The sequence below is a fragment of the Balaenoptera acutorostrata genome, chromosome 14 (genome assembly GCF_949987535.1).
Source record: "Balaenoptera acutorostrata chromosome 14, mBalAcu1.1, whole genome shotgun sequence".
NCBI classification, from domain to species: domain Eukaryota; kingdom Metazoa; phylum Chordata; class Mammalia; order Artiodactyla; family Balaenopteridae; genus Balaenoptera; species Balaenoptera acutorostrata.
In genome coordinates this window covers 63,195,461-63,221,644 of record NC_080077.1, presented here as the reverse complement: position 1 = coordinate 63,221,644, position 26,184 = coordinate 63,195,461, and the positions used below count along the sequence as shown (strand labels likewise).

Sequence of the window (26,184 nt, the reverse complement as noted above, 5' to 3'; positions counted from 1 at the left end):
GCATGTTTTTTTCCAAAATTAGACTAAAAAATTCAACATTAATATTAATTAGTTTGTATTACAGTTCAGCATCTTTTAGCTAGTTGCCAAAATTTCCTGAATTTACGACCTGAGTATTCTCTAAATGGCAGGAAAGTTTTGTCTAAAATATAATGTCTTTATTTAGTATGAAATTTAAATTTTAAATTGCTTTTTTAAAGGGTAAGAATAACTAAATTGTGAAATTTTAAAGTGTTTTACTTCTTGAGATTTTTACCTGCTCTGATTTATTTCTGTTTGTTTGCTTTTCTTTTAAGCTGTTCTTGAGGAACTTGTTAATAGTGGACGCTTACGAGGCACTGTGGTTGGTGGGAGACAGGATAAAGCGGTGTTTGTCCCTGACATTTACTCCAGAACACAAAGTACTTGGGTGGATTCTTTTCTCAGGCAGAATGGCTATCTGGGTAACTTTTTTTCTTTTTAACTAAAAATCATTTCTAATATTAAACATTCTTAGAAAGGGTGTAGCCCTGGGAGTACACTTGTACTTTACTGTTGGCCAGCAGACTATAATGGTTCCCTTTGAGTATAAAAGTAGTCATCACACTGTAGGTTTTTGTGGGTCATGTAACTGAGTTTAATTCCATAGTTATTGAACAGTTGTAATGTAGAAAGGCCAGAAGCCGGTATTGATTGTTACCAGCCTTCTAGTAATGTGATACTATATATAAGATACTTCAAGTTCTTTTTAATTCATAAAAAGTAATTATATTTATTATATCTTGTAACTTATGAAGTTGCCTGGTTTTTTAGTTACATAATCTTAGAAATATTTTATTGCTGTCAGTTTTACAGTGTTCATTTTTATTAGTTATCCAGTACTTCAGAAACATAGAAGTTATTCTAAATTTTGTTTCTGAGGTTCCATCATTTGGGTAAAGTAAATTGATTGAATTTAATCATTAAAACAAGTAGCATATATATATAAAACTCAGTTTGATCAATTTCATAACCCAAGTCAAACTATGTAAGGGATCAGTTACCTATAAATAAGTATACCTATAAGTCATTAGTGTTCAGTTTAAATGTGTGCTAGAATGAATACTGGCTTGGCTTATGTTTTCTTGACTTTCTACAATGTGCCTTCTCAGTTTCTTCAGCCAAGGACTTGGATTAGAATTTTGTTGTAATTAATTTCCTTAAATATTATTATTTGAGGACAGAGAGAGGATAGTAGATATCTCTAATAACTTTAATGGCTGCAAATTTAAGTCTTAAATTTTTTACTTTTATATGCTAATAAATCTTTTACTAGTGTAAATTAGACTAGAGAATTGCTTTGTCCTCAGTTGTCTAATGAAAGATTTTAAAAATAAATTCCATTCCTTTAGTTAACTATAATAAGCAAAATTCCAGTTTTTGTTTCTCTACTTAAATCATTACATTCCGTTATCCTCATTTCTACTTTTATTGCTCTTTAGTCCTCATGTTTCCCTTTGACTCCTCAATTGGAGAGTAAGAGACAAAGCTGAATTAATGCAGTACTTGAACCAATTTTTCTACAAATATGTTTAGTAATAAAAATTTGGGAAGGTAACATAACCAGGGAATAGGCTATGGTACACTTCTATGTTTTATTCTTAAAAAACTCTATTAGAATACAGTGCATTCACAAAGAATAGATTTCGGTAGAACTTAACTTTTTCTGAGATTTCTAAAAGGTGTGAATGATGATTCTATTCCAACCTCGTCATGTATTTCTAGAATTTGATGCTTTGTCCAGACTTGGAATCCCAGATGCTGTGAGCTACATAAAGAAAAGATATAAGACTACACAACTCTTGTTTTTGAAAGCAGCTTGTGTTGGTCAAGGACTTGTGGATCAGGTGGAAGCATCAGTAGAGGAAGCCATCAGCTCTGGAACATGGGTTGATATTGCAGTATGTTTTATCTTTTTCTTCTTAATTTTCCTTTAAACCAGTGCCAACTGATACTTCACTAGTATATGGCCATTTTAAGAATTAGGATGTAGCTTTCAGGAAGGATACTTTCATGGTTGGCGGGGGGAGGAGGGGTATTAATGAAAATGTTCATTTCAGATAGTAGAAAGAACTAAGAAGAAATGTATTTTGGAGGCAAAGTTACCAGGACTTGAAGTTGGAATGTTTGTGAGTTTATGAGAGGAACTCAGTGTGACTTGTAGGTTTGGGGCCTGATCAGCTGAATGGAGAGTGGTTCCATTAATTGAGATGGGGGAGCAATGGGGAAGAGAAGACGGGAGCTGGGAGTCTGGGGGCAGGAGGCGCAAAACAAACCACGTTGTTTTGAACAGGACATGTTAAAATATGAGACGCCTGTTAGGTATGTGAGTGGGGGGAGGTTAGGGAAGCAGTAGGATATGTGATTTCAGAGTTCGGAGTGAGGATAAAGGTAGAAATACGATTTGGGAGGTTATCAGCATATAGATGGTTTTGAAACCATTGGACTTAATGGAGAGAGAATTAGGGAGAGAATACATATAACAAATGGTTTATCTGTATTATATTGCATTTATACTTTGTTTTCATTTTGTTTGTAATTCTAGCCTCTGCTACCCAGTTCCTTATCAGTGGAAGATGCTGCAATATTGCTTCAACATGTGATGAGAGCACTCAGCAAACAGGCTTTAGCTGTAGTCTTTAGTGATACTATTGTAGTCAGTGAAAAATTTATAAATGATTGTACAGAACTGTTCAGTGACCTGATGCACCAAAAAGCTGAAAAGGTATGCCAGATTTCCTTTCACCTACTAATTTTAACAGTACTTTCACATTAGAATCATCTGATGACTTTTGAAAAATGAGGTAAGCAGTATACCCAAAACTGAACACTGTGTTTCATACATTATTTTCCTTCAATGCATCATTCCTTTTTATTTCCTCTCCTGGATTTGTTTTTCTCCTTCTCCATTCCTGTCAGAACATAGAAGTTAGAACTTAGGAAGCTGCTTTTATAAATTGAAATCTTACAAATGAAATTATATATTTCACACTTAAGTCACCTGAGGGTATTGGTCCAACATTAAAATCCATAAAAATGATACCTGTGGATTATATGCATAAATGTATAGTATATTTATCAATCAGTACACATTATATTTTACTAAATCTAGCAGAGCCTCATAATTTGACCTATTTGGGATATACCAACGGGATAACTTACTGAGGAAAGAAATTGTTACTATTAAAATTGAGTAGTTCCTCAGAGCAACGGCTGTGGAAGTGTTTAGAAGCAGAGATCATGCCAGGTCTGCTTTAATGACTGTTCGATTCATGTTTCTAGTTAGCAGCACCCTCATTATAAAGCCTGCTCACAAAATAGGTAGAAAAAGCCCATTTATATCTCAGACTGTTAATAAATTCATGAGGGCTTATTAAATATATAAATAATTTGTATTTATCTATATTCCTTTGAAGCTCCTTAATAGTCTTAAAAATGATATAACTTTTCTACATTTGGCCTGCAAAGCAGCAGAGAGGAGTAAAAAGTACACAGGATTGATATCAGTAAACCTGAGTTCTAATTTCAACTTGTTTACTCCGTTTGCCTTTGACAAATAGACTTCCAGTTTCCTCATCTTCAGAGAAAAGGATGGTGATGCCCACTCTCACAAGGATAAATATAAATTAAGGAGCAGTGTAAATAAAGTGTTTAGTACATGTTAGCTACCAGTTACTAAATGACTACATTATTATTTTCATTTGAGACCCTTTACTAAAATAAAAATTTAACACAATCATTGATTTTTTTTTTTTCTTTCCTTGTGCTCCTCCCTCCAACCACAAAAATAAATTCAGGAAAAGAAAGTGATTTTTTGTTTGAACTGTCAACATTCTTAACATTTCTTTGCAAAACTGAAAAGGAAGTATTTTTAACGTGAAAATGTATGTTTGTCACTACAGATTTAGAACCCTTTCCCATGATAAAGAATCAGTTTCTGAAGTTGGAAATAGTTCATTGTTCCTAACATTAATTTATAAAAAGCAAAGATCAAGAATGAGTCCAGAGGGGAAAAAAGTTCACATGCCTAAGTATGCAACTCATATGTGATCATTATGGTGGGGTGGGGATGGAGATTTCATTATCTTTCTAGAAATCTCAGATATCCAAGTTGCACTGGACCTTGGGAGTCTTAAAAAGAGAGGTAGCAAGGGTCATCCGTTAAGCAGTGCTAAAATTAGCCAATAACAATTGAAGAAGATTGCATCTGATGCTGTGTGATCAGCTGTTCACTGATAGGATAGGATTTCTCATTAGCTGGTAATAAATACAAAAAGTCAAGAACAGCAAGGGAGGAGACTTATTTGGGGCATGGAGAAACAATCTCAGAGTGGCAGCTGAGACAAAGCTCTATAGTTCTTAGCAATGAAACCAAACAAGAACAGTTAGGATATGAGTATATAAACAACTTTTATTTTATGCTTTTTGTAATGTTATATATTTTTGCCTACAAAAAATAAGCATGTTTTATTTCAGGAAATGAAAAATAATCCTGTCCATTTAATCACTGAAGAAGATCTGAAACAAGTCTCCATTTTAGAAAGCGTTAATACAAGTAAAAAGGATAAAAAAGATGAACGAAGGAGGAAAGCAACAGGTAACATTATTAACAAGATTCAAGATGAGTTTATTTGTTGCAGTGAACTTTGCACTTATCAGACCTTTTGAAAGGCCTTTTATTTGGTTGATTCACCTTTAACTGTTAATATTAACCAAATCTTTTGCTAGTGAATTAACTTTTGATTATGAAAATGAAAATATTGGTGATTACTTACTGTGTTTCACTTTGTGAGAACTAAGCTAATTTCATGATCTCCTGTTCTCATTCTTTATGTTCCTGCCCCAGTAGCTTTTTTTTTCTTTCTTGATTCTCAAATTTTGCAAGTTTGTGTTCACCTCAAGGCCTTTGCACAAGCTGTTCCCTCCCAAGCTTCAAGTAACTGTTTCCTTCTTGTCATTAAGAGCTCACCTTTAAATGTCAGTTCCTCACAGAGGCCTCCCTAACCACCCAGAATAGTTTACACACACCGTCACTCTCCATCGGATTATCCTCCCAGTTTTTTTTACAGCACTTTTATCACTGTGATGTCTTTTATTGTTTGGGAGTCTGCTCCATCTCATTTATTGTTGTTTCCCTAGTACTCAGAGCACTCCTTGGAATATTTTAAGTGCTCCATAAATATTTATTGAGTGAATGAATTTCCCAAGGACATTTTTTTTTAATTCTTTTAATTTAGAGTCACTGGAAATTATCCTAGGTAGCACTGGCATACTAGTAACTTGCATTTGGAAATTAACATGTATATTCCATACTTTTTATAGTAGGAATAATTTTATTAGTGCTGTATCAGGGTTAAAGAAATTAGATATTCAACGTATTTCATTACTAAATACAGCTGTATTAAACACGTTATAAAAACTTTATTTGCTGTGGGAATTCACTATATCTTTGAGATTCTTTCCTCTTCAAAAACCTTTTTCTACAAAATCTTTCAATAATATTTTGAAATTTCTCTGTTCTAGGAAAACTACATAGTAAATTACTACAATAAATCATAATATTCATAACCATGCATATTTTGTTATTTTAAGATATAATTATAAATCCACCTTAATTAATTGATCGCACTTATGTCAGTATAACTAGTCTGTTTTATATCCTTATAAAAATTCAGGTTCATCTGGTGTTTTGTTCTGATAGTGCTGTTGTTTTATAATAGTTTAATTACAGTTCATGGAAATCATGAAAGCAATAGAACTTATAGAATATGATGAAGTCTAAGGGAATTCTTCTTAGAGTTTAGAAAAAGATCTTTGTTTATATAAATCATTTTATTGAAAAAATGAATCTTTTATGAAGAAATGTATTTTCAATATTTTTCAGTGTTACAGTTCCATTACTAAAGTATCCTATTTTGTTGAATATTTTAAATGTAAATATATAATAGAGAAATACCTCAGTAACAATTTTACTTTTATTTACAGTGTTTTAGTTTGTTTCATAGTTTGTATTTTTTTAGTCTTCATTTAGCCAGTAGGTGATTGATAACTGTATTTTTCTACTTAATCAATTTAATATTTATGGTCAACATTTTTTTTAAATTTTTTATTTATTATTTATTATTTTTATTTTTGGCTGCGTTGGGTCTTCGTTTCTGTGCGAGGGCTTTCTCCAGTTTTGGCAAGTGGGGGCCACTCTTCATCGCGGCATGCGGGCCTCTCACTATTGCGGTCTCTCTTGTTGCGGAGCACAGGCTCCAGACGCTCAGGCTCAGTAGTTGTGGCTCACGGGCCCAGTTGCTCCGTGGCATGTGGGATCTTCCCAGACCAGGGCTCGAACCCGTGTCCCCTGCATTGGCAGGCAGATTCTCAACCACTGCGCCACCAGGGAAGCCCCTATGGTCAACATTTACTGAGCCCCTGTTATGTGTCAAGCATTGCCTTAACCTCAAGTATGCAGACGTTAGTGAGATGTTCTCCCTACTGTCAAGAAGTTATCTTCTTGGGTGGTGGGAGAGTCAGGATGTCTCCTGTAAACCTGGGGAATAATCTTTCAATGAAAAAGACAAAACCAAATTTTTGAGGTACTGTAGTTGGGGATGTTAATGAGGCTGTGGTAACAGAGATAAGCAAATTAGGGCACTTTTGAAGAAGGTAGAAGAGGAGGTAAAGGAATGGGTTCGGCCAGGAAAAAGTCAATCAAAGCTGCAGAAAATAGATGTCATTAGAGAAAGAGGAAGAGACTGCATTTAGAGCAGGTGGGTTATCTAAGTGAGTTGCTCAAATTCAAGAGATTTCATATCTTACTTATTAATTTTTACTGATTGAGTTTATAAAACTTGTTTTAATAAAGAAACTACAACCTTAAAAAGTGGCTGAAAGGTCAGTTATTTGGCTTTATTTTTCTACTGTAAAGTTAAGTACAACAATATATTGTCATTATTTCTAAAAGCAGTATTTAGTTAGGTAATACTAACTAATGTCGTTTTCCACCAGAGGGCAGTGGAAGTGTGAGAGGAGGAGGTGGCGGCAATGCCAGAGAGTACAGAATTAAAAAAATCAAGAAGAGAGGGCGAAAAGATGACAACAGTGATGATGAGTCATCTCACACAGGTGTGTAGCTTATTTCACTCTTCCTTTGTATGTGCATGATTTTTTTTTTAACATTTTCTTAAGATGCATACACTTAGGTGTCTGTGCTTAAAGAAGTTCTTGCTTTGCAGAGTTTCAGTGAGCACAGATTTCACAGTTAGTTAAATAACACCAGAGTCCCAACAACACAGTTCATATTTCAGTTACCAGGGCGTATTAACTGTGAGTAATTGCCTAAAGTACAAACTTTGTTGCTGGCTCCTTAGTCTACAGATCAGCACGTAAATAAGAGATGTGCATCATGATCTGTGACAGTCACATCACTCATTTCCAAGCTTTTCAGAGGCTGATCACCATGCAGCTCTTATTCACTTTATGCATAGAAAACACAGCATGTAGTTGTGGTGACTTCTTGTCCCCCAGTGATAAATCCATGTGACATTTTACAAAAATGGATAATCAAAAGGGGGAATTGGCCAACAAAGATAAATGTGCAGCAAAGGAAAAGTCGTAACCTTGGAAATAAAATATGAATCAAGAATAAATGGAGTTATAAAAGAAATGCCTGACCATGGGAATATTGGCATTGCCTCTGTTCAAGAGACTCTAGCTGCGCAGTCAGAGAATCTTGGTAAAGGCGAAAATAAGGGAAATGGTTGTGACGAAAAGGATAAAAATGTCTTGGATGTGAAGTTGGCAAAAAGCTTCACATTAAAGGAATTCTCAGAGATGTTGCACAATGCTGAAAGGGCAAAGGATAAAATGTTGGAAGCTGATCCAGAGTTTAATAAGGAATATGACAACTTGCCCAGGCATAAAAAAGATGCTTCCTCTGTATTTTAAGTTACTGGATGAGAAGGCAAGCCCTGTTCATACTATTCTTGATGAGTGTTTTATAAAGAAATAAAACATTTTCATTCTCAGTGTTTCTGATGTGCTAAATTACAGTGTACTAAACTAGAACTATTAGTCTTATTTTTCATTTCCCTATACATTTATAACCAACAGTAAGAGCTTTGAATGTTTGCACAAACATTTTTAAAAGGTTACAGAACAATCGTAAATTTTCCCATTGTTTATTAAGAACACTTCGCAGTTTTGGCTTGCACAGATTGTTATGGTCTCCCAACTTCTATGCAGAAGAAATTAGAATATTTTATGAATAGTGAATCTCTACAAAGTTAAGTAGAAAACATTAATTTCATTAATTTCATGCATGTTTAATTTTTATGGTAACACCTAATTGGTTGGTTGCTTCTATCTAAGCAGGAGAATTAAGTATATGCATCTTTCTTTGTCTAGACTTGTTAGTGTTTGGTATCGTTAGGTTAGCAAGAGACATCTTTGCTTTTCTAAATAAAATTATGATTTTTTTTAATGTTTCTGTTTTTAAAAAATTAATGAAACTGTGATACCTCCCCTCCTCCTTTTCCCCACCAAAAAAAAAAAAACTTGAAATGATGATGATTTGACATTTTCTTTTACCTCTTCCACAGAATTTATTATGTATGGGCTTGGGAGATATAAGGGTCAAGTGATAAGGCTTCAGATGTTAATGTGCTGCTACCTGTAACAGAACAATTGCTTAAGATCTGTCTAAAGTAGTCTAAGATAGGTAACAATGGCTACTGTTCTCAACATATGTAAAGCAGTATTAATTAAAGGAAAAGTATCTTAGAAACTATGAGCTCTACCCTTATTTTAATTAGCATTAAGACTATTCTGTGTGAGTTTTACTTTTTCATTAATAAATGGATTTTCCTATTTTCCCAGATGTAACAAGGAGTGGGAGTGAAGTAGCATTTAAGAAAATACTTCTCTAAAATCTGTAGCCCTAAGTAATTGTTAAATGAGGCATGTGATACTCTTTTTGTGTATAGTATAAGAGAGGAGCTATAAAAGAGTAAAACCATTCTCCCTATAAAAAAAGGTAATTTCAGTGCTTTTGAAAAAGGGTTCTGTTGTAATCTCAGAAATGGAGGCTGCAGTTAGGTTCTCAGCTAAAATATACAGTCAACTCTATGTGAAAGATTACTAGAAGGAAATACAATTTAATAACTAGTAAAATGCATGCAGGAAGCAGACGGAGAAATCAGATACTATTTGTTGTGAGATCAGGAATGAATAGCAGATCTCAGAAAAAAAGGATAGTACTTTTCCATCTATTCTAAAGCTATGATAAGTAGTTGTACTTAGATCTTGATGCATAGTGAAAATTGATTTTTGAGCTATTCTATTTTTATTTTTAAGCTTTTACTTATAGAGTCAATAACCTAATTTAGCTGGGAATAATCACTTTTTTATAGTTTTACAATTAGTAATGGAAATATTGTTAGCTTTCTTTGCAACTCATACTTTTCCAAGTAAGTGAGTAGGTGTGACATTTCCACAGTTAACAATTATTTCCATTACATACAAATTTTCCTTGGTATAGAATTATTTTTGTGAGAGCAAAAATAAATTATGGGTGTAAAATTTTAAGTTGTTTTTTCTTCCATGCCTTTCCAAAATAGACAATTTTTAGCTTAATTCTACTGGAGTTGTGGTTCACTTGATTATAAAGACCTTTCCTGAAAAGCTTGTGTAAATTATAAGGATTGGATTTTTATTAAATATTTATTTTTATAAAGAAGGACATTCCACTCAGTATCCATTGTTCAACAGAGAAAAATTATCCTTTCCTAAAAGTTTTTTTTTTTATCCACTTGTTTTGATTTCCAACTATTTGCATCATCCAAGTTAGTTTGGGAGGAAAAAATCGTCTTTATTATTTTTTGATTGACTTGTAGAAAACAAGTTAGAAAATTATTACTCAAAAGAAATGCCACTATATATCCTATTTTAACAGTGTTTTCATTGGTTATTGCTATTGGACATTGGCGATTTTGGTGACAGAAACTAACAATGGAGACTTTGTGGTAGGCAATAAATGAATTACCATCATCTTATTAAATATATTAATGGAACCTTATTTGCTTGTAGGTCGCTTATTTTTGTTGTTTTTTCCTATGGCTCATTTTTATTACAGGAAAGAAGAAGCCAGAGATCGCTTTTATGTTCCAGGATGAGATTGAAGATTTTTTAAGAAAACATTTACAAGATGCCCCTGAGGAGTTTATCTCTGAACTTGCTGAGTACTTAATAAAGCAAGTATAAGAACATGTTTTCTGTTTTATAATAGAAATTTAGTGAGTTAGTTATTACTTAAAATTTTCAGCAAGATCATAGAAAACATATAATTTAGGTGTTTTCTTTTCAAACCTTAAAATTTAACCTAGTCACCAAATTCCAGATTTTGTTTGCTTACAGAAACAGTTCAACAAACACTTAAGTGCTTTGGGCAGGTTTTCCCCCAAGTTAGTCTCTATGTGTAAGCTTCTCTAAATGCAATCCAGGAGCCTAGTGCATCTAAATTTTTGAATTAGAAGAACAGCTTTTGTAGTGAGATTTTTAAAAAACTTAAGTGAACATTCTTGTGCATGAGTACATTACATAATTACATTTTTCATATATAAAAAGATGGAAGTTACTATTAATCATTTGCCCTAACTTTTTAAAATAATCTGAGTTGGGCATAAAAAGATTTTTTTAAAATACGTATCTTTTATAGTACGTTAGAAATTGAGAATTTATCATTCCTGAGGATGGGAAACAAATGTATAGGCTACTGTTCTCCAAGTTAACTTTTAAAAGCTGCTCTGAATTGAATTTGAACTGAAGCTTTTGTTACTGTTTTTCTTATTGTCTGTCTTTCATGCAATAACTTTTAGTACTTTAAAACAGAGAAAAATAATACATTGAAGTTATAATTTCTGGAATTTGAGGGAAAATTCTTATTAACTATTCTCCAAATTAATCTTGTTTAAAAAAATAGGGATCTTTTTTAAAGCCTTATTTGCATAGAAGCAAAATTTCTTATCTACATAAACCCAGTACATTTTAATAAACTAAATATATTTATCTCATGCACAGACCTCTAAATAAAACTTATCTCGAAGTGGTACGTTCAGTATTCGTGTCTTCAACTTCTTCTGCCTCTGGAACTGGCAGGAAGCACACGATCAAGGACTTGCAAGAAGAGGTTTCAAACCTTTATAACAATATTCGATTATTTGAAAAAGGGATGAAGTTCTTTACAGGTATTATACATAACACTGTTTTTTCATTGATTCTCATAATTGTCCTTGGACATTCATTTTAATGAAGCGCTTTTATTCTCCAGATGATACCCAGGCTGCTCTTACGAAGCACTTGCTGAAGACAGTGTGTACTGATGTCACTAATCTCATTTTCAACTTCTTAGCTTCGGAATTAATGATGGCAGTAGACAATCCTGCAACCATTACAAGTGAAGTAAGTTAGTGATTTTCTTGCCACTCTTGATGTGTTTTACTTTGAAATCCAAGCATGTTTTATTTTCTCACATCTAAAAGGAAAATAAAAGGAGTTTTTAGGAAGAAATCTGTCAGATTTTTAGTTCTAGTTTAGTACAATATATATACAGTTGCTACTAGGATTGGTAATATAAACAGTCTATTAACAGTAATAATAAAAGTAAGGAAATACTAGTCATTGTGTCTGGGAATGCCTGTAATAAATATAGCATGTGTGCTTGGCCTTCTACTTCCTATTATTGTACAGAAAGCAACAGGAAAACGTTGTATTATCTCTGAAAAAAAGTAAATAAATAAGCTGAGTAGCCTACAGAATCTTTTTTTAAGCTCATCAGATGACTCAGATTGGATTTAATTTCACTAGGTAGCCTTGCAAAGAGTGAGGGTCACTATTCAAAGAGGTGTAGGATGGAGAGACGGGACAAATGAACTGGCTCACTTTAGGCAGGTCTTCAGGGAGAAGAGGTGTCCATCATAGAAGCTGGAAGTAAAGCAGCTGAAATTTTAACAAATTCTTAAAGGTCTAGGCTAGCATCACAGTTTAGAATCCCAGGAAGCACCCAGAACAAGGAAAAAAAAAAAAGGTAACGATGCTTAGTTACTTTGGAATCAGCTATTTTATTTTTTCCTGATTATTGTTACGTCACATCCCTTTTTCCTGCTGAGTTGCAAGTCCCTTATCAGTGTTCTGACTTTGCAGTCATTTTCATTTCGTGACACCATCTCATTTATTTAGACTAATTCCAGTTCATTTTCTTAAATTCTAATCTCAAATTCAAAGCTCATCTCTTCCCTTCTTGCAATGTAAGGTGGAGCTATGGCTCCCAGTTGCCTACAGGAGGAAAGGTATGGCCTATCCCTAGGACTCCTCCTCCTCCTCTTCTTCCTCACCCTAGATCTACTTAAGGTTGGAGATTTAGGAAGAATGAAAGAGACAACAGTGCCTTCATAAGACTGACTGCATATCACTGGCATTGATCTAGGTCAAACCAAATCAGTCTAATGCTTGTGACTTCTCGTGATGTGGTCTTTGTTGCATAGGTGGGATAGGTTGTTTTGTGGGGATGTTTTAGTATCATGTGACTCCTTCTCATAGCAAGGACTCCCCCTAAACCTCCAGATAAAGGTCCATTTATCTCTCCCTCCTACCCTGGCAAGGTACTGTTCCCCTCCTATTCTTCACCTTGAGCAGTGATTCTCAACTGCTTGGATAGTTCCATGTACCTGCCTGCATGCCAGCCTCTGCTGTGGGAAGTACCTGGGGTCGTTCCCATGCCCTTTAAGGGCCACAGGAGGATTACTGTAGCATGGGGTAGGAGTCAATAGGTTGGTCCAATCTTCTAAGACATACTGTAATTTTCAGGGCCTGCTGGCCAAGCCATTCCAATAAGGCCTCCTCCAGAAATTTTGCACTAGAAGGAGCCCTAAGACTCTGGTCAAGAATGCCACCAAACTTCACAAAGCACAGCTGTGTGGAGAGGGGTGCTGAAAAGGTCCCACACACCAGACAGTATAACAAGCATCCATCGTTCTGTGCTTCAGGTCCCCTCGCTTATAGGCATCCTGGACCTTCATGGCCTTCTGGATCTTTATGAGTGGGGCCCCCTCACTTGGCCTTAGAGAAAAACACTCTTCCCACCACAATAGAAAAAAGAGGGAGCAGCCTCTTACCCCAAATTCTCTTTTTCTTGCACGATGAATGGTGTGTATGTGCTCATTCACTCATGTGCTCTCTGTCTCTCCTTCTTCTTATACTGCTGGAGCAGATGGGAGGAGTAGGGGCTGCATCTAGCGTCTTTGACTGACTGTTGACTAGCATTCTGATTTTAGAGTGTTTTAGCATATTTTTATCCCTAGTTTGTGGTCTAAATTTTAAGAACAAAGATAAATTTCACTCAGCATTCTGTTACAATAGTAAATACTCATTTTTTGTTTTGCTTTGTTTAAACTTATATCCAGTACATGTCAAAGACACCATTCCAAAGGAATTTCTTTTGCCCTATAGGTAAGAAAAAAAATTCTAAGTAAATTATCAGAAGAAACTAAAGTAGCTCTCACAAAACTCCATAGCTCTCTGAATGAAAAGGTAAGTGAAGTTTTATTCTATTTAGATACTTGGGCTACAATTTGTGATCTTTGAATAGATAGAATAACTGAAAACTAAATCTAAACCTATTATCCTGCACTCAGACACCTCTTTGGCAGTTGAAGGAAGAGACAAGCTGGGGGCATTTTACCCTCTAGTCCTAAATCACAGTTTCAAACTTCATGACAAAATGACCTTTTTAAAAATTGTATCCAGGGTGTAAAATTATAAAACGGTATTAAACGACTGCTTTTCTTTGGGCGACCTTTTTTATAAAAGTAAATCATGGTATTAAATACCTTTTCAGAGCATAGAAGACTTTCTTTCTTGTCTGGATTCTGCAGCAGAAGCTTGTGATATTATGGTGAAAAGGGGAGACAAAAAAAGGGAAAGGTAATTACATTGAATTAATGTCTGAAATTTCGTATCTGAAATTGGAGTCTATCCGAATCTTGCATAGAGAACTGTTGTGTCTAAATGGCTGTAGACCTTCAGTCATAGTCAGTCTTCATATCCTTAGGTGTCTCTGACCCAATAGAATAAGGTAGCAGAGTTGTTAATCCCATAGTTGATCAAGCCTGGGAACTTCTTATTAGCTTTAAGACCTTTATAGGAAAGCTTATTTAATCCAGTGCACATCTGTTTGATCCCCAACAATTCAAAATAAAAAGCATACTTTGAGTATCCCTGCTATATATATATATATATATATATATATATATATATATATATATATATATATGTTTTACTGTCATTTTCTAGCATATTAGTTTGTCCATGCCTGTTTAGGATTATGTGTGTCTGTATCCCCTAAAAGGTCCTTTAAAATTTTCATGGAACTAGATTAATTAAACTAGAGATGCTAAAAATGAAAACAGAAGAACTGAAGTTGGTGAGAACTTGTTAAAATATGATAATGTATTTATGTTATTTTATTTTTGTTTAGGCAGATACTGTTCCAGCATCGACAAGCACTGGCTGAACAGCTAAAAGTCACAGAAGACCCTGCTCTTATTCTGCATCTCACATCGGTTCTGTTGTTTCAGTTCTCAACCCACAGCATGCTCCATGCACCTGGAAGATGTGTCCCGCAGATCATTGCTTTTCTGAATACTAAAATTCCAGAGGTATTATATTTTCAGTGCACTTGAAACTTTTATAGCTTTTAGATTCTGAATATTTTGAATGGATAGATGTGAATCATTGTGAACACTAAGACAACAAAACATATTAACATCATCTTCCTGCTTCCAAGAATGGAAACAGTGAATAAGGAGGTTGATTTTTAAAACTCAGCATAGCTCAGGAATCTTTTAGGATCCTGTAAGATCCATGGTAAGGAGTATTCTGAATCTGGAAATTAAGCTTTTGGAAGAGAAATAATAATGTTCAGTCTTCCATTTCAGTTTATGCAGGTTTAACCTGTCCTTTAAGGACCAGCTCAAAAAGTCTTATCCTGCACAAATTCATCTGCGAAACTCTTCAGCTAAAGGTAAATTGGCTTCTTTGAACTTCCATATCACTTTGACTGTATCTTTGGTGATAGAAGCTAGCTCAACTTACATTAAAATGATCTGTGTTCATGTTTTATCTCCCCCGAACTGTAAATTCCTTGAGAGCAAGGACCTTGCTAGGTTCAGCTTTCTAATTCTGTGGCCAGTAATTTGTAAAGATGAAGACCGTCAATGTATTGGGTTGGCCAAAAAGTTCCTTTGGTTTTTTCCATAAGATGGCTCCAGTAGCAGTCAGTTGTCTTTAACTTTATTTGAAACAATTTGTTAGATTGTATTATGACAGCTGTCATATCAGTGTGCTGTTAAAAAGAAAACATCAAAATTGGTGAACTTTTGTGTAGCCATTTTAATATTGAAGATGGGAGAAAAAAAGCAACATTTTCAGCATATTATGCTTTATTATTTCAAGAAAGGTAAAAACACAACCGAAACACACAAAAAGATTTGTGCAGTGTATGGAGAAGGTGCTGTGACTGATTGAACGTGTCAAAAGTGGTTTGTGAAGTTTTGTGCTGGGGATTTCTCGCTGGACAATGCTCCACAGTCGGTAGACCAGTTGAAGTTGATAGCAATCAAATCGAGACATTAATTTGAGAACAATCAACATTATACCATGCAGGAGATAGCCGACATACTCAAAATATCCAAATTAAGCGTTTTTCATCATTTGCACCAGCTTGGTTATGTTCATCGCTTTGATGTTTGGGTTCCACGTAAGTTAAGTGAAAAAAACCTTCTTGACAGTATTTCCGCACATGATTCTCTACTGAACTGTTAACGAAGATGTTCCAATTTTAAAAATTATGATGAGCAATGAAAAGTGGATACTGTACAATAATGTGGAACGGAAGAGATCATGGAGCAAGTGAAATGAACCACCATCAACCACACCAAAGGCAGGTCTTCATCCAAAGAAAGTGATGTTGTGTATATGGTGGGATTGGAAGGGAGTCCTCTATTATGAGCTTTTTCCAGAAAACCAAATGACTAATTCCAACAAGTACTCCCAAAGAGACCAAATGAAAGCAGCACTAGATGAAAAGCATCCGGAATTAGTCAACGGAAAACACATAACCTTCCATCAGGATAACGCAAGACTGCATGTTTCTTTGATGACCAGGCAAAAACTATTACAGCTTGGCTGGGAAGTTCTGATTCATCCGCTGTATTCACCAGACATCACACCTTCGGATTTCCATTTATTTCAGTCTTCACAAAATTCTGTTAATGGAAAAAACTTCAGTTCCCTGGAAGACTGTAAAAGGCACCTGGAACATTTCTATGCTCAAAAAGAAACAAAATTTTTGGGAAGGTGGAATTATGAAGCTGCCTGACAAATGGCAGAAAGTAGTGGAACAAAACAATGAATATGTTGTTCAATAAAGTTCCTGGTGAAAATGAAAAATGTCTTTCATTTTTACTTTAAAAACTGAAGGAACCTTTTGGCCAACCCAATACTTTGTTCCACAGAAAATTAAATCATGTTTGTTAACTTTTCTCCTCTTTTCACAGGTTCAACATACTCTTTTAGTAAAGTATCAAGGTTTGGTTATAAAGCATTTAGTCAGTCAAAATAAGAAGACTGGGCAGGGAGAAGATCCCTTGAGTGATGAATTAGACAAAGAACAAGAAGATATCATCAGTATGACTCGTAAAGAGCTTCAAGAACTTTCCTCATCCATTAAAGACCTTGTTGTCAAATCCAGGAAATCATCAGTGACAGAAGAGTAATGATTTTAATTTACTTAATGTTGTCATATAGTAAACATTTTTCCCCAAAGTTAAAGGTGAGTGGTTACAAAAAAAATACACATTTCACAGTTCGGAATCCCCCACCCAATAGCACTTCCCACACTCTCAATTCAGTTAAAACAGTAGTGTTGTATTCATTGTAAATCTTATAAAGATGTGGATTTTTGTAAATTGGGTTCTCCGTGGAAGATTTCTTTTTCACATTATTCTAAAAATTATACATTTCAGGTTTATTTTCTTTCTAGATGCTGAATGAAGAATAAATTTTCTGCTATCTTTTATCTCTAGGAAAGGACTCATTTGTTGTGTTATTGGATTTCAAGTGACATGTGTAAATTTACACATATTAAGCAGAAACTTAAAATGCAGTCTTTTTTTTTTGGTGTTGAAAATAGTGTATTTTACTTTAAAATTAATAAGAGAATGGTTCAAACCTAAAATACAGAAACTTGCAAAATATTTTTTTTATTACTAAGCCCTCGCTTTTATTTCTGGCAGATAGAGGGCCTCTCATCTCCCCCACAAGAGTGAACTTTTATGTGGCTGGGAGCTTCAGGGATGTGTTCACAGGTGCAGAAGAAGAACACCCGAGTAGCCCATGCACTGCTGTGCTCTATTCTAAAGTAAGATGCTAACAAGAGTGAGAGAAAAAATATAATTTACTACTGATAGGTGTAAGTCACATTTTAACATTGTAATAACTAAAAATTTAATATAGTTTTCTTTAACCCAGTTTGCATTTCTGAATTTCATTTTTTATATTAATAGTCACCATCACCTAATACTTTGTTGTAGGGGATCTATAAGTGCATTTAAATCATTAGAACTTTTTTTTTCAAAATAGAAACGCTTATTAAAAAATAGGTGTTCTTGTTCTGTAAAGATTAGTAGTAGTTAAAAGACTAAAATAGTTCCTTGGAGTAATCATTTCAGTCAAATGAGTTTCAGGCAACAATTTATTGTATATAAAAGAGGAACTTATTTAAAATATAATAGTAAATTAAATCTCAAATATTTTTTAAAAATACTATTTTATATAATACCTTACATGGCATTTAAAACTATTTTTGAAAATGTTTGAATACAAAGATTGGTCTACCTCTACACTAATTCTAGACAAAGTATTAATATTGATTGCAAGAAATATAATTTGCTAAGCAAAGTTGATAGGAATGTAACAAACTAAAAAATATTTTCCATTGCTAATTTTCTATTCATGTATTTTCATAAGGGTAAAGGAAGAAAAATGACAAATCCCCTGTGAACACAAATTCCAGTTAGTTTGTTGATTCAGCTTCCAAAATACTGAACACCCAACCTGATTTTTTATTCAGTCTTTAAGGACCTTACCATTTATGTTTCAAGAGATACCAAAGTAATCCACATTTGGGTCAAACTAGATCATAGACAATGAAGCAAATAAAAGCATTATGACTTTCTTAATTTGTGAAAATAAAAATAGAAAAGACAAGCAAATAAAATATTCTGTCTTATTTTGTTTGCATTAAATTTTTTTCATTTATCAAAATGGTTATTTTTCCACAGTAAATAAGAGCAGTTTTTATTTTTTTGTAAATAAAATTATTTAGCTGATTTCATATTATAAATCTAATTTCATTAATAAAAGTTGTTCCATGTTTATCTACTATGATCTTAATGGGCAGATTTAAGAATGTTATTTAAAATAAAGTCTGTTGTTTCTGTTAAATTTTATGTACTTTGAAGCTTGTTATTTTAATTACTAGGATTAATTGATACATATATGTATTTACATTTTTAAATTCTATTCTGAACATTTTTAAAGGATTTTGTTATATTTTTCTTACACAAAAATAATTCCATAGTCCTCTTTCATTCCTTGAAAGTTTGCCATTTCGGGAACCATTTCACCTCAGTAAATCACTTTTAGTTAGCTAGTTTTCAGCAAATGTGTAGCTAAACTCTCATCTGCTACTTTCTACTGTTGCAGATAATGGTAGAGATATTTGAATAATGTGCTCAGGTATTCGCATTCATGTGTTCCATCTCCAGACCATGTGTTTTTGAATAGTCAAAGGAAACTCACTTCTGACCATCAGATTCAGTGAAGAGTGGTACATCTTACCAAAATTAGTATATTTTCCAAAAAGACCTTAATGCTAAATTAGAACAATAAATGTAGAAATTGCTTAACCTGAATGTAGAATCATCTTGAACTTTTTGGAGAATGTATTGATACTTTAGTCAGACCATGAAGCACCAAGGATGAGGTCAAAGTGCAACAGTGAGCTGAAGAAGAGTGTGTGAAGAAACGGTTCATTCCTTCCTCAGAAAGTCCACTTGACCCATGGCCAAATGGGATTTTTTTTCTATCAATCAAGAGCTAACTTATGTGAGTTGGATAGGGGGTGGGGACAATGGAAGGTTTGCTTTCTTTGACTAATACCAATGAAGTCTTTGACCCAGTGTACATGGGAGATGAAAGAAAAACACATTTATAAGCTCTGGGATGTACATTTTCCACAGAACCTAGGTGCACTATTAAAGTGGCTGTTAAAATGATCTACAGACTCACTCAAGTTGCTCCACTTTGAAGGCCACACCAAGCCAACAGGAGAATAAATAGAACCCAGGACTCCACAGCAATCAGAGAAGAAAAAAAATCCAAATTGGAAAGGAAGAAGTAAAACTGTCACTGTTTGCAGATGACATGATATTATACACAGAAAATCCTAAAGATGCTACCAGAAAACTACTAGAACTCATCAATGAATTCGGTAAACTTGCAGGATACAAAACTAATATGCAGCAATCCATTACATTTCTAACAATGAAATACCAGAAAGAAGTTAAGGAAACAATCCCATTTACCATTGCATTAAAAAGAATAATATACCTAGGAATAAACTTACCTGCAAAAGACCTGTGCTCTGAAAACTAAGACACTGATGAAAGAAACTGAAACCCACACAAACAGATGGAAAGAGATACCGTGTTCTTGGATTAGAAGAATCAATATTGTTAAAATGACCATACTACCCAAGGCATTTTACAGATTCAGTGTAATCCCTATCAAATTACCAATGGCATTTTTCACAGAACTGGAACCAAAAAATTTTTAATTTGTACAGAAACACAAAAGACCTCAAATAGCCAAAATAATCTTGGGAAAGAAGAACAGAGCTGGAGGAATCATGTTCCCCAACTTCAGACTATACTATAAAGGTACAGTAATCAGAAAAGTACGGTATTGGCACAAAAACAGACACATAGATCAGTGGAACAGGATAGAGAGCCCAGAAATAAACCCACATGTTTATAGTCAATTAATCTACAACAAATGAGACAAAATTATACAACAGAGAGAAGACAGTCTCTTCAGTAAGTGGTGTTGGGAAAACTGGACAGCTACATGTGAAAGAATGAAATTAGAATGTTCTCTAACAGCATACACAAAAATAGACTCAAAATGCATTAAAGACCTAAACATAAGACTGGATACTATAAAACTTCTAGAGGAAAACATAGGCAGAACACTCTGACGTAAATTGCAACAACATTTTTTTGGATCTGTCTCCTAGAGTAATGGAAACAAAGGCAAAAATTTTTAAATGGGACCTAATTAAACTTAAAAGCTTTTGCACAGCAAAGGAAACCATAAACAAAATGAAAAGACAGCCTACTGAATGGAAGAAAATATTTGCAAACAATGCTACGGACAAGGGATTAATTTCCAAAATATACAGCTTATACAGCTCAATATCAAAAAACAAACAACCCAATAAAAAAAATGAGCAGAAGATCTAAATAGGCATTTCTCCAAAGAAGACATACAGATAGCCAACAGGTACATGAAAAGACGTTCAACATCACTATTAGAGAAATGCAAATCAAAACTACGAGTTATCACCTCACACTGGTCAGAGTGGCCAGCATCAAAAAGTCTACAAGTAATAAATGCTGGAGAGGGTGTGGAAAAAAGGGAACCCTCCTACACTGTTGGTGGGAATGTAAATCGGTGCAGCCACTACGGAGAACAGTATGGAGGTTTCTTTAAAAACTGAAAATAGAGTTGCCATATGATCCAGCAATCCAGCTCCTGGGCATATATCCTGAAAAGGTGAAAACTAATTCAAAAGGATACATGCATCCCAGTGTTCATAGCAGCACTGTTTACAATAACCAAGATGTAGAAGAAACCTAAATGTCCATCAACAGATGAATGGATAAAAAAAATGTGGTATATATATATGCAACACACTACTCAGCCACTAAAAAGCATGAAATACCATTTGCAGCAACATGGATGGACCTAGAGATTACCATACAGATAATCAGAGAGACATAATCATCACTTATGTGGAATCTAAAAAATCTAAAAAATGATATAAATGAACTTATTTACAAAACAGAAATAGACTCACAGACATAGAAAACAAACTTACGGTTACTATCAGAGGGGATAGCAGGGGGTAGCAGGGAGATAAGTTACTTTGGGAAAAACATATACACACTACTATGCATAAAATAGATAACAAGGACCTACTATATAGCACAGGGAACTATATTCAATATCTCGTAATAACCTATAATAGAAAAGAATCTGAAAAATATTTTATATATATATATAATTTTATATATATATATGTAATTTACATATATATAATTTTATAGTTGATTTACCATGACTTGGTAAATCAACTATAAAATTAATTAATTTAGAAAAATAGAACACAGGACAGACCTCTTCCAAACCACCTAAGAAAGAAAGCCTGACTTTTGGGCCTTCAGAAACAGTGTTTATTCCATTTACATCACACACAAAAAGAGAAGGAACAACTACTTTCAACAGGTTATTATAAAATTTTTATAAGTTCCCAGTGTTGTGTTTTATCTGTTTTACCAGGCTTGTCTCTATTTGCACCTCTGTTCCTCTTCAGTGATTAGTAGTAAGACCTAACCTGGATGTGTGTTTGAAGAGCAGGAAGGAAGGGATTGCATTAGGGTGTGATGGAAAAAAAGGAGGACATGGTGAATTTAAATCCTTGGCTCAGTAATCTCCTGCATCCTGTAAGACAGCTAAGTACAAAGAATATGAATGAAAATCTTAAAAATGTGCTTTGCTTTCAAGGAGATGGCAAGAATCAACAGTTATAGTTCCATACAGTGTTTTGAGAGAAGCAAGCAGAGGATATTATGGGAGAAAAAAGTCAAACTGCCTTGCACTGCAGGGAGGGCAGCTGAACAGGCTGGGGGTGACCCCCTGAACTGAGTCCTGAAGGAAAAGTAGGGCTAGCCTGGTATGGGCATTTCTGGGCAGAGAAAAGGAGATTGTGGAGTACTAAGATAAATTAATATGCAATGAGACATTTGAGAATCCCTAAAGTATGAAAATAAGAAAAATGGTTTGGGGAAGTAGTGTAAGATGAAGCTAGAGAGGTCAGAGGGGGATCACAAAATGTCTTACATGCTAAACAAAGTATAGCCATCCTCCGAAAAACAAGGGGTTGCTTTTAAAGATTAACCAGGGACGTGAGGTGATTAGATTTGTCTTCTAGAAAGATCATCCATTCTGAAAGGCAGTTTGACAGTTTACCAAAATCCTTTAAATGTATACATTATTTGTTTTGCATTTCTCTAATGATTAGTGATGTTGAGCATCCTTTCACATGTTTGTTGGCAATCTGTAATATCTTCTTTGGAGAAATGTCTATTTAGGTCTTCTGCCCATTTTTGGATTGGGTTGTTTGTTTTCTTGATATTGAGCTGCATGAGCTGCTTGTATATTTTGGAGATTAATCCTTTGTCAGTTGCTTCGTTTGCAAATATTTTCTCCCATTCTGAGGGTTGTCTTTTCGTCTTGTTTATGGTTTCCTTTGCTGTGCAAAAGCTTTTAAGTTTCATTAGGTCCCATTTGTTTATTTTTGTTTTTATTTTCATTTCTCTAGGAGGTGGGTCAAAAAGGATCTTGCTGTGATGTATGTCATAGAGTGTTCTACCTGTGTTTTCCTCTAAGAGTTTTATAGTGTCTGGCCTTACATTTAGGTCTTTAATCCATTTTGAGTTTATTTTTGTGTATGGTGTTAGGAAGTGTCCTAATTTCATTCTTTTACATGTAGCTGCCCAGTTTTCCCAGCTCCACTTATTGAAGAGGCTGTCTTTTTTTCATTATATATTCTTGCCGCCTCTATCAAAGATAAGGTGACCATATGTGTGTGGGTATATCTCTGGGTTTTCTATCCTGTTCCATTGATCTATATTTCTGTTTTTGTGCCAGTACCATACTGTCCTGATTACTGTAGCTTTGTAGTATAGTCTGAAGTCAGGGATCCTGATTCCTCCAGCTCAATTTTTCTTTCTCAAGATTGCTTTGGCTCTTCGGGGTCTTCTGTATTTCCATACAAATTGTGAAATTTTTTATTCTGGTTCTGTGAAAAATGCCATTGGTAGTTTGATAGGGATTGCATTGAATCTGTAGATTGCTTTGGGTAGTATAGTCATTGCAAATCTAAACTACAATGAGGTATCACCTCACACCAGTCAGAATGGCATCATCAAAAAATCTACAAACAATAAATGCTGGAGAGGATGTGGAGAAAAGGGAACCCTCTTGCACTGTTGGTGGGAATGAAAACTGATACAGCCACTATGGAGAACAGTATGAAAGTTCCTTAAAAAACTAAAAATAGAACTACCATACAACCCAGCAATCCCACTACTGGGCATATACCCTGAAAAAAAACATAATTCAAAAAGAGACATGTACCACAATGTTCATTGCAGCACTATTTACAACAGTCAGGACATAGAACCAACCTAAATGTCCATCAACAGATGAATGGATAAAGATGTGGCACATATATACAATGGAATATTACTCAGCCATAAAAAGAAATGAAATTGAGTTATTTGTAGTGAGGTGGATGGACCTAGAGTCTGTCATACAGAGTGAAGTAAATCAGAAAGAGAAAAACAAATACCATATGCTAACACATATATATGGAATCTAAAAAAAAAAAAAAAAATGGTTCTGAAGAACCTAGCGGCAGGACAGGAATAAAGATGCAGATGTAGAGAATGGACTTGAGGACATGGGGAGGGAGAAGGGTAAGCTGGGACGAAGTGAGAGAGTGGCATGGACATATATACACTACCAAATGTAAAATGGATGGCTAGTGGGAAGCAGCTGCATAGCACAGGGAGATCAGCTCAGTGCTTTGTGACCACCTAGAGGGGAGGGTGGGAGGGAGACACAAGGGAGGGGATATGGGGATGTGTGTATACATATAGCTGATTCACTTTGTTATACAGCAGAAAGTAACACAACATTGTAAAGCAATTATACTCCAATAAAGATGTTTTTTAAAAAGGCATATACTAAAAAAAAAAAAGACAATGCATTTTGATTGTATGTTATCATGATGAAAATTAGCAAAATATATTAATATATATTCTTTGCAACTACATAAAGCTCTCCATCCCTGCAGAGAGAAAAAAAGAAGTATACATTATTTGTGAAATCAATGTCTCCCCTTCTGAGAAGTAAAATGTGGACTTAAAAATGTGTACAAATATTTTTCCCAGCCTCTGATAGAAGAGGAACATAGATAATGTGTCTTTCAAGGAAAGGAGGCAATCTTCTTGGCTCTGAAATATTTTTGTTTATTCACATGCTAGTCTGCTGAAGAAAAACCCTTTCTCTGACTAGTCAAGCTAAAACTAAACTAGTCAAGCTAAAACTAAACTAGTCAAGCTAAAATTTCCACAGATTTTCTCTTGTGTTTCTTGTTATTCAATGTAAAGGAGAGAAAAAGCACTTTATCAAATTGTTTTCCTACTAAACTTGTCTTTACTCACCTAAAATGCAGCCTTAAACTTCATTATGTAGACTTACAGGTTGGATAATTCCTTGAAGGCATGAAACACAGTACAGAATATATAGTTGTTTAAATAGTGTCTAGTAAATGTAAATGAACTTAAAGTGAGTGTTCTATATTTTTCTCCTTCCCTCTTTCCCACCTAAATCGAAGTCCTGTGATTCATACCTTATAAATGCTCAGGCTAAGTTTTGGTGTTGAAGAAAACAGATGAGAGAGAGAGAGAGAAAAAAAAAAGAGGAAGCACTGTTCCATCACATATTTCATTATACTGCAGCCATTATTCACAGCCACTTTAAAAATATTTAATTGATTTGGAAAATCATTCACAGTATATTAAGTAAAATAGATATACCATATGCAATGTGATCTTGGCTTTCTAATTAAATATATTTAACTGTAGCTGTGTAAACATTTGCATGAAAACATTTACATAAACATTTCCTTGTATAGCTATATGTATGCATAATAATATTTGGGTGATGTTTTGAGTTCTGACTGTCTCTTGGATTGCAAGTCATTTTAAACTTTATTTTTTTCATTCTTATTCCAGACTTTCTGCAAGAAGCATGTATAAGTCAATAAACTGATATCTTTAAATAAATATTGTTTTATAGTGATATAATGATAGAAGGGGACCAGACTGAGACAGATGTCAGTTGTTTTATGACTGATGACAATAATCCAAGTGAGAAATGTGAGCACCAGAATGCAGGGATAATGACAAATTTGAGAGATATTTAACAAAGTAAAACCAACAGAAGTTGGGGTTGGGGATGAATGATGGGGACGGTGGAGAATAAATGAGAAAAGTGAGGAGTCCAAGGTATGATGGGTTGGATGACTGTGCCATGCCCTGAGATAGGAAATACAGCGGACTATCTGTACAGTGGGGAGTCGGGAGGAGATGAAGGTGTTTTGGGGACTGCTGAGTTTGAGATGCCTGGGGACCTCTAGACAAAGACAGCTAGTAGACAACAGGATACAGGTCTGGCACCTTAGAAAGTGATACCAGTTGAGAATACAGGTTTAGGAGTCACAATATATCATTAACTGTTTTCATAAGGAAGCCCACGGAGAGCGTACAGAGAAGCATTCTGAACTGAGGATGAAGCTCTAGGGAAGGGTGAGGTGAATAAAGGGAGAGGAGGCTGAAGGAGCTAAGCCCAAGGAGAAAATCAGGAGAGTGTGACTTAGTGAAACCAAGGGAAGAGAATTTCAAAAAGAAATGGCTTCCCTGGTGGCGCAGTGGTTGAGAATCCGCCTGCCCAATGCAGGGAACACGGGTTCGAGCCCTGGTCTGGGAAGATCCCACATGCCGCGGAGCAACTGGGCCCGTGAGCCACAACTACTGAGCCTGCGCATCTGGAGCCTGTGCTCCGAAACAAGAGAGGCCGCGATAGTGAGAGGCTCTCGCACCGCAATGAAGAGTGGCCCCCACTTGCCACAACTAGAGAAAGCCCTCGCACAGC

General features: G+C 34.8%; 1 protein-coding gene and 1 long non-coding RNA gene across 3 annotated transcripts in view; one reads left to right on the top strand and one right to left on the bottom strand.

Annotated features, from left to right (window-relative positions):
• Positions 1–18,564, top strand: part of UFL1 (UFM1 specific ligase 1) — a 65,794-nt gene extending 47,230 nt beyond the window's left edge. The window contains exons 8-20 of one of the 2 annotated variants that reach the window (XR_009005202.1): positions 297–443; positions 1,744–1,919; positions 2,564–2,743; positions 4,495–4,615; positions 7,015–7,131; positions 10,139–10,256; positions 11,083–11,249; positions 11,333–11,463; positions 13,510–13,590; positions 13,898–13,983; positions 14,537–14,717; positions 14,997–15,082; positions 16,617–16,748. Coding sequence is in view for 1 of the 2 variants with exons in the window: in XM_007169678.3 (XP_007169740.1) it covers positions 297–443; positions 1,744–1,919; positions 2,564–2,743; positions 4,495–4,615; positions 7,015–7,131; positions 10,139–10,256; positions 11,083–11,249; positions 11,333–11,463; positions 13,510–13,590; positions 13,898–13,983; positions 14,537–14,717; positions 16,617–16,835 (1,724 nt within the window). In the remaining variant the exon portion in view is untranslated. Of the gene's footprint in view, positions 1–296; positions 444–1,743; positions 1,920–2,563; positions 2,744–4,494; positions 4,616–7,014; positions 7,132–10,138; positions 10,257–11,082; positions 11,250–11,332; positions 11,464–13,509; positions 13,591–13,897; positions 13,984–14,536; positions 14,718–14,996; positions 15,083–16,616 lie in introns of both variants that reach the window. The other variant, XM_007169678.3, reaches the window with a different exon arrangement.
• The window catches only part of LOC130704745 (uncharacterized), a 103,013-nt gene continuing 88,278 nt past the window's right edge, over positions 11,450–26,184 (bottom strand). The window contains exons 2-3 of the long non-coding RNA XR_009005203.1: positions 13,890–13,940; positions 11,450–11,536 (exon numbers count right to left, since the gene is read on the bottom strand). This is a non-coding gene — a long non-coding RNA (uncharacterized LOC130704745). The remainder of the gene's footprint in view (positions 11,537–13,889; positions 13,941–26,184) is intronic.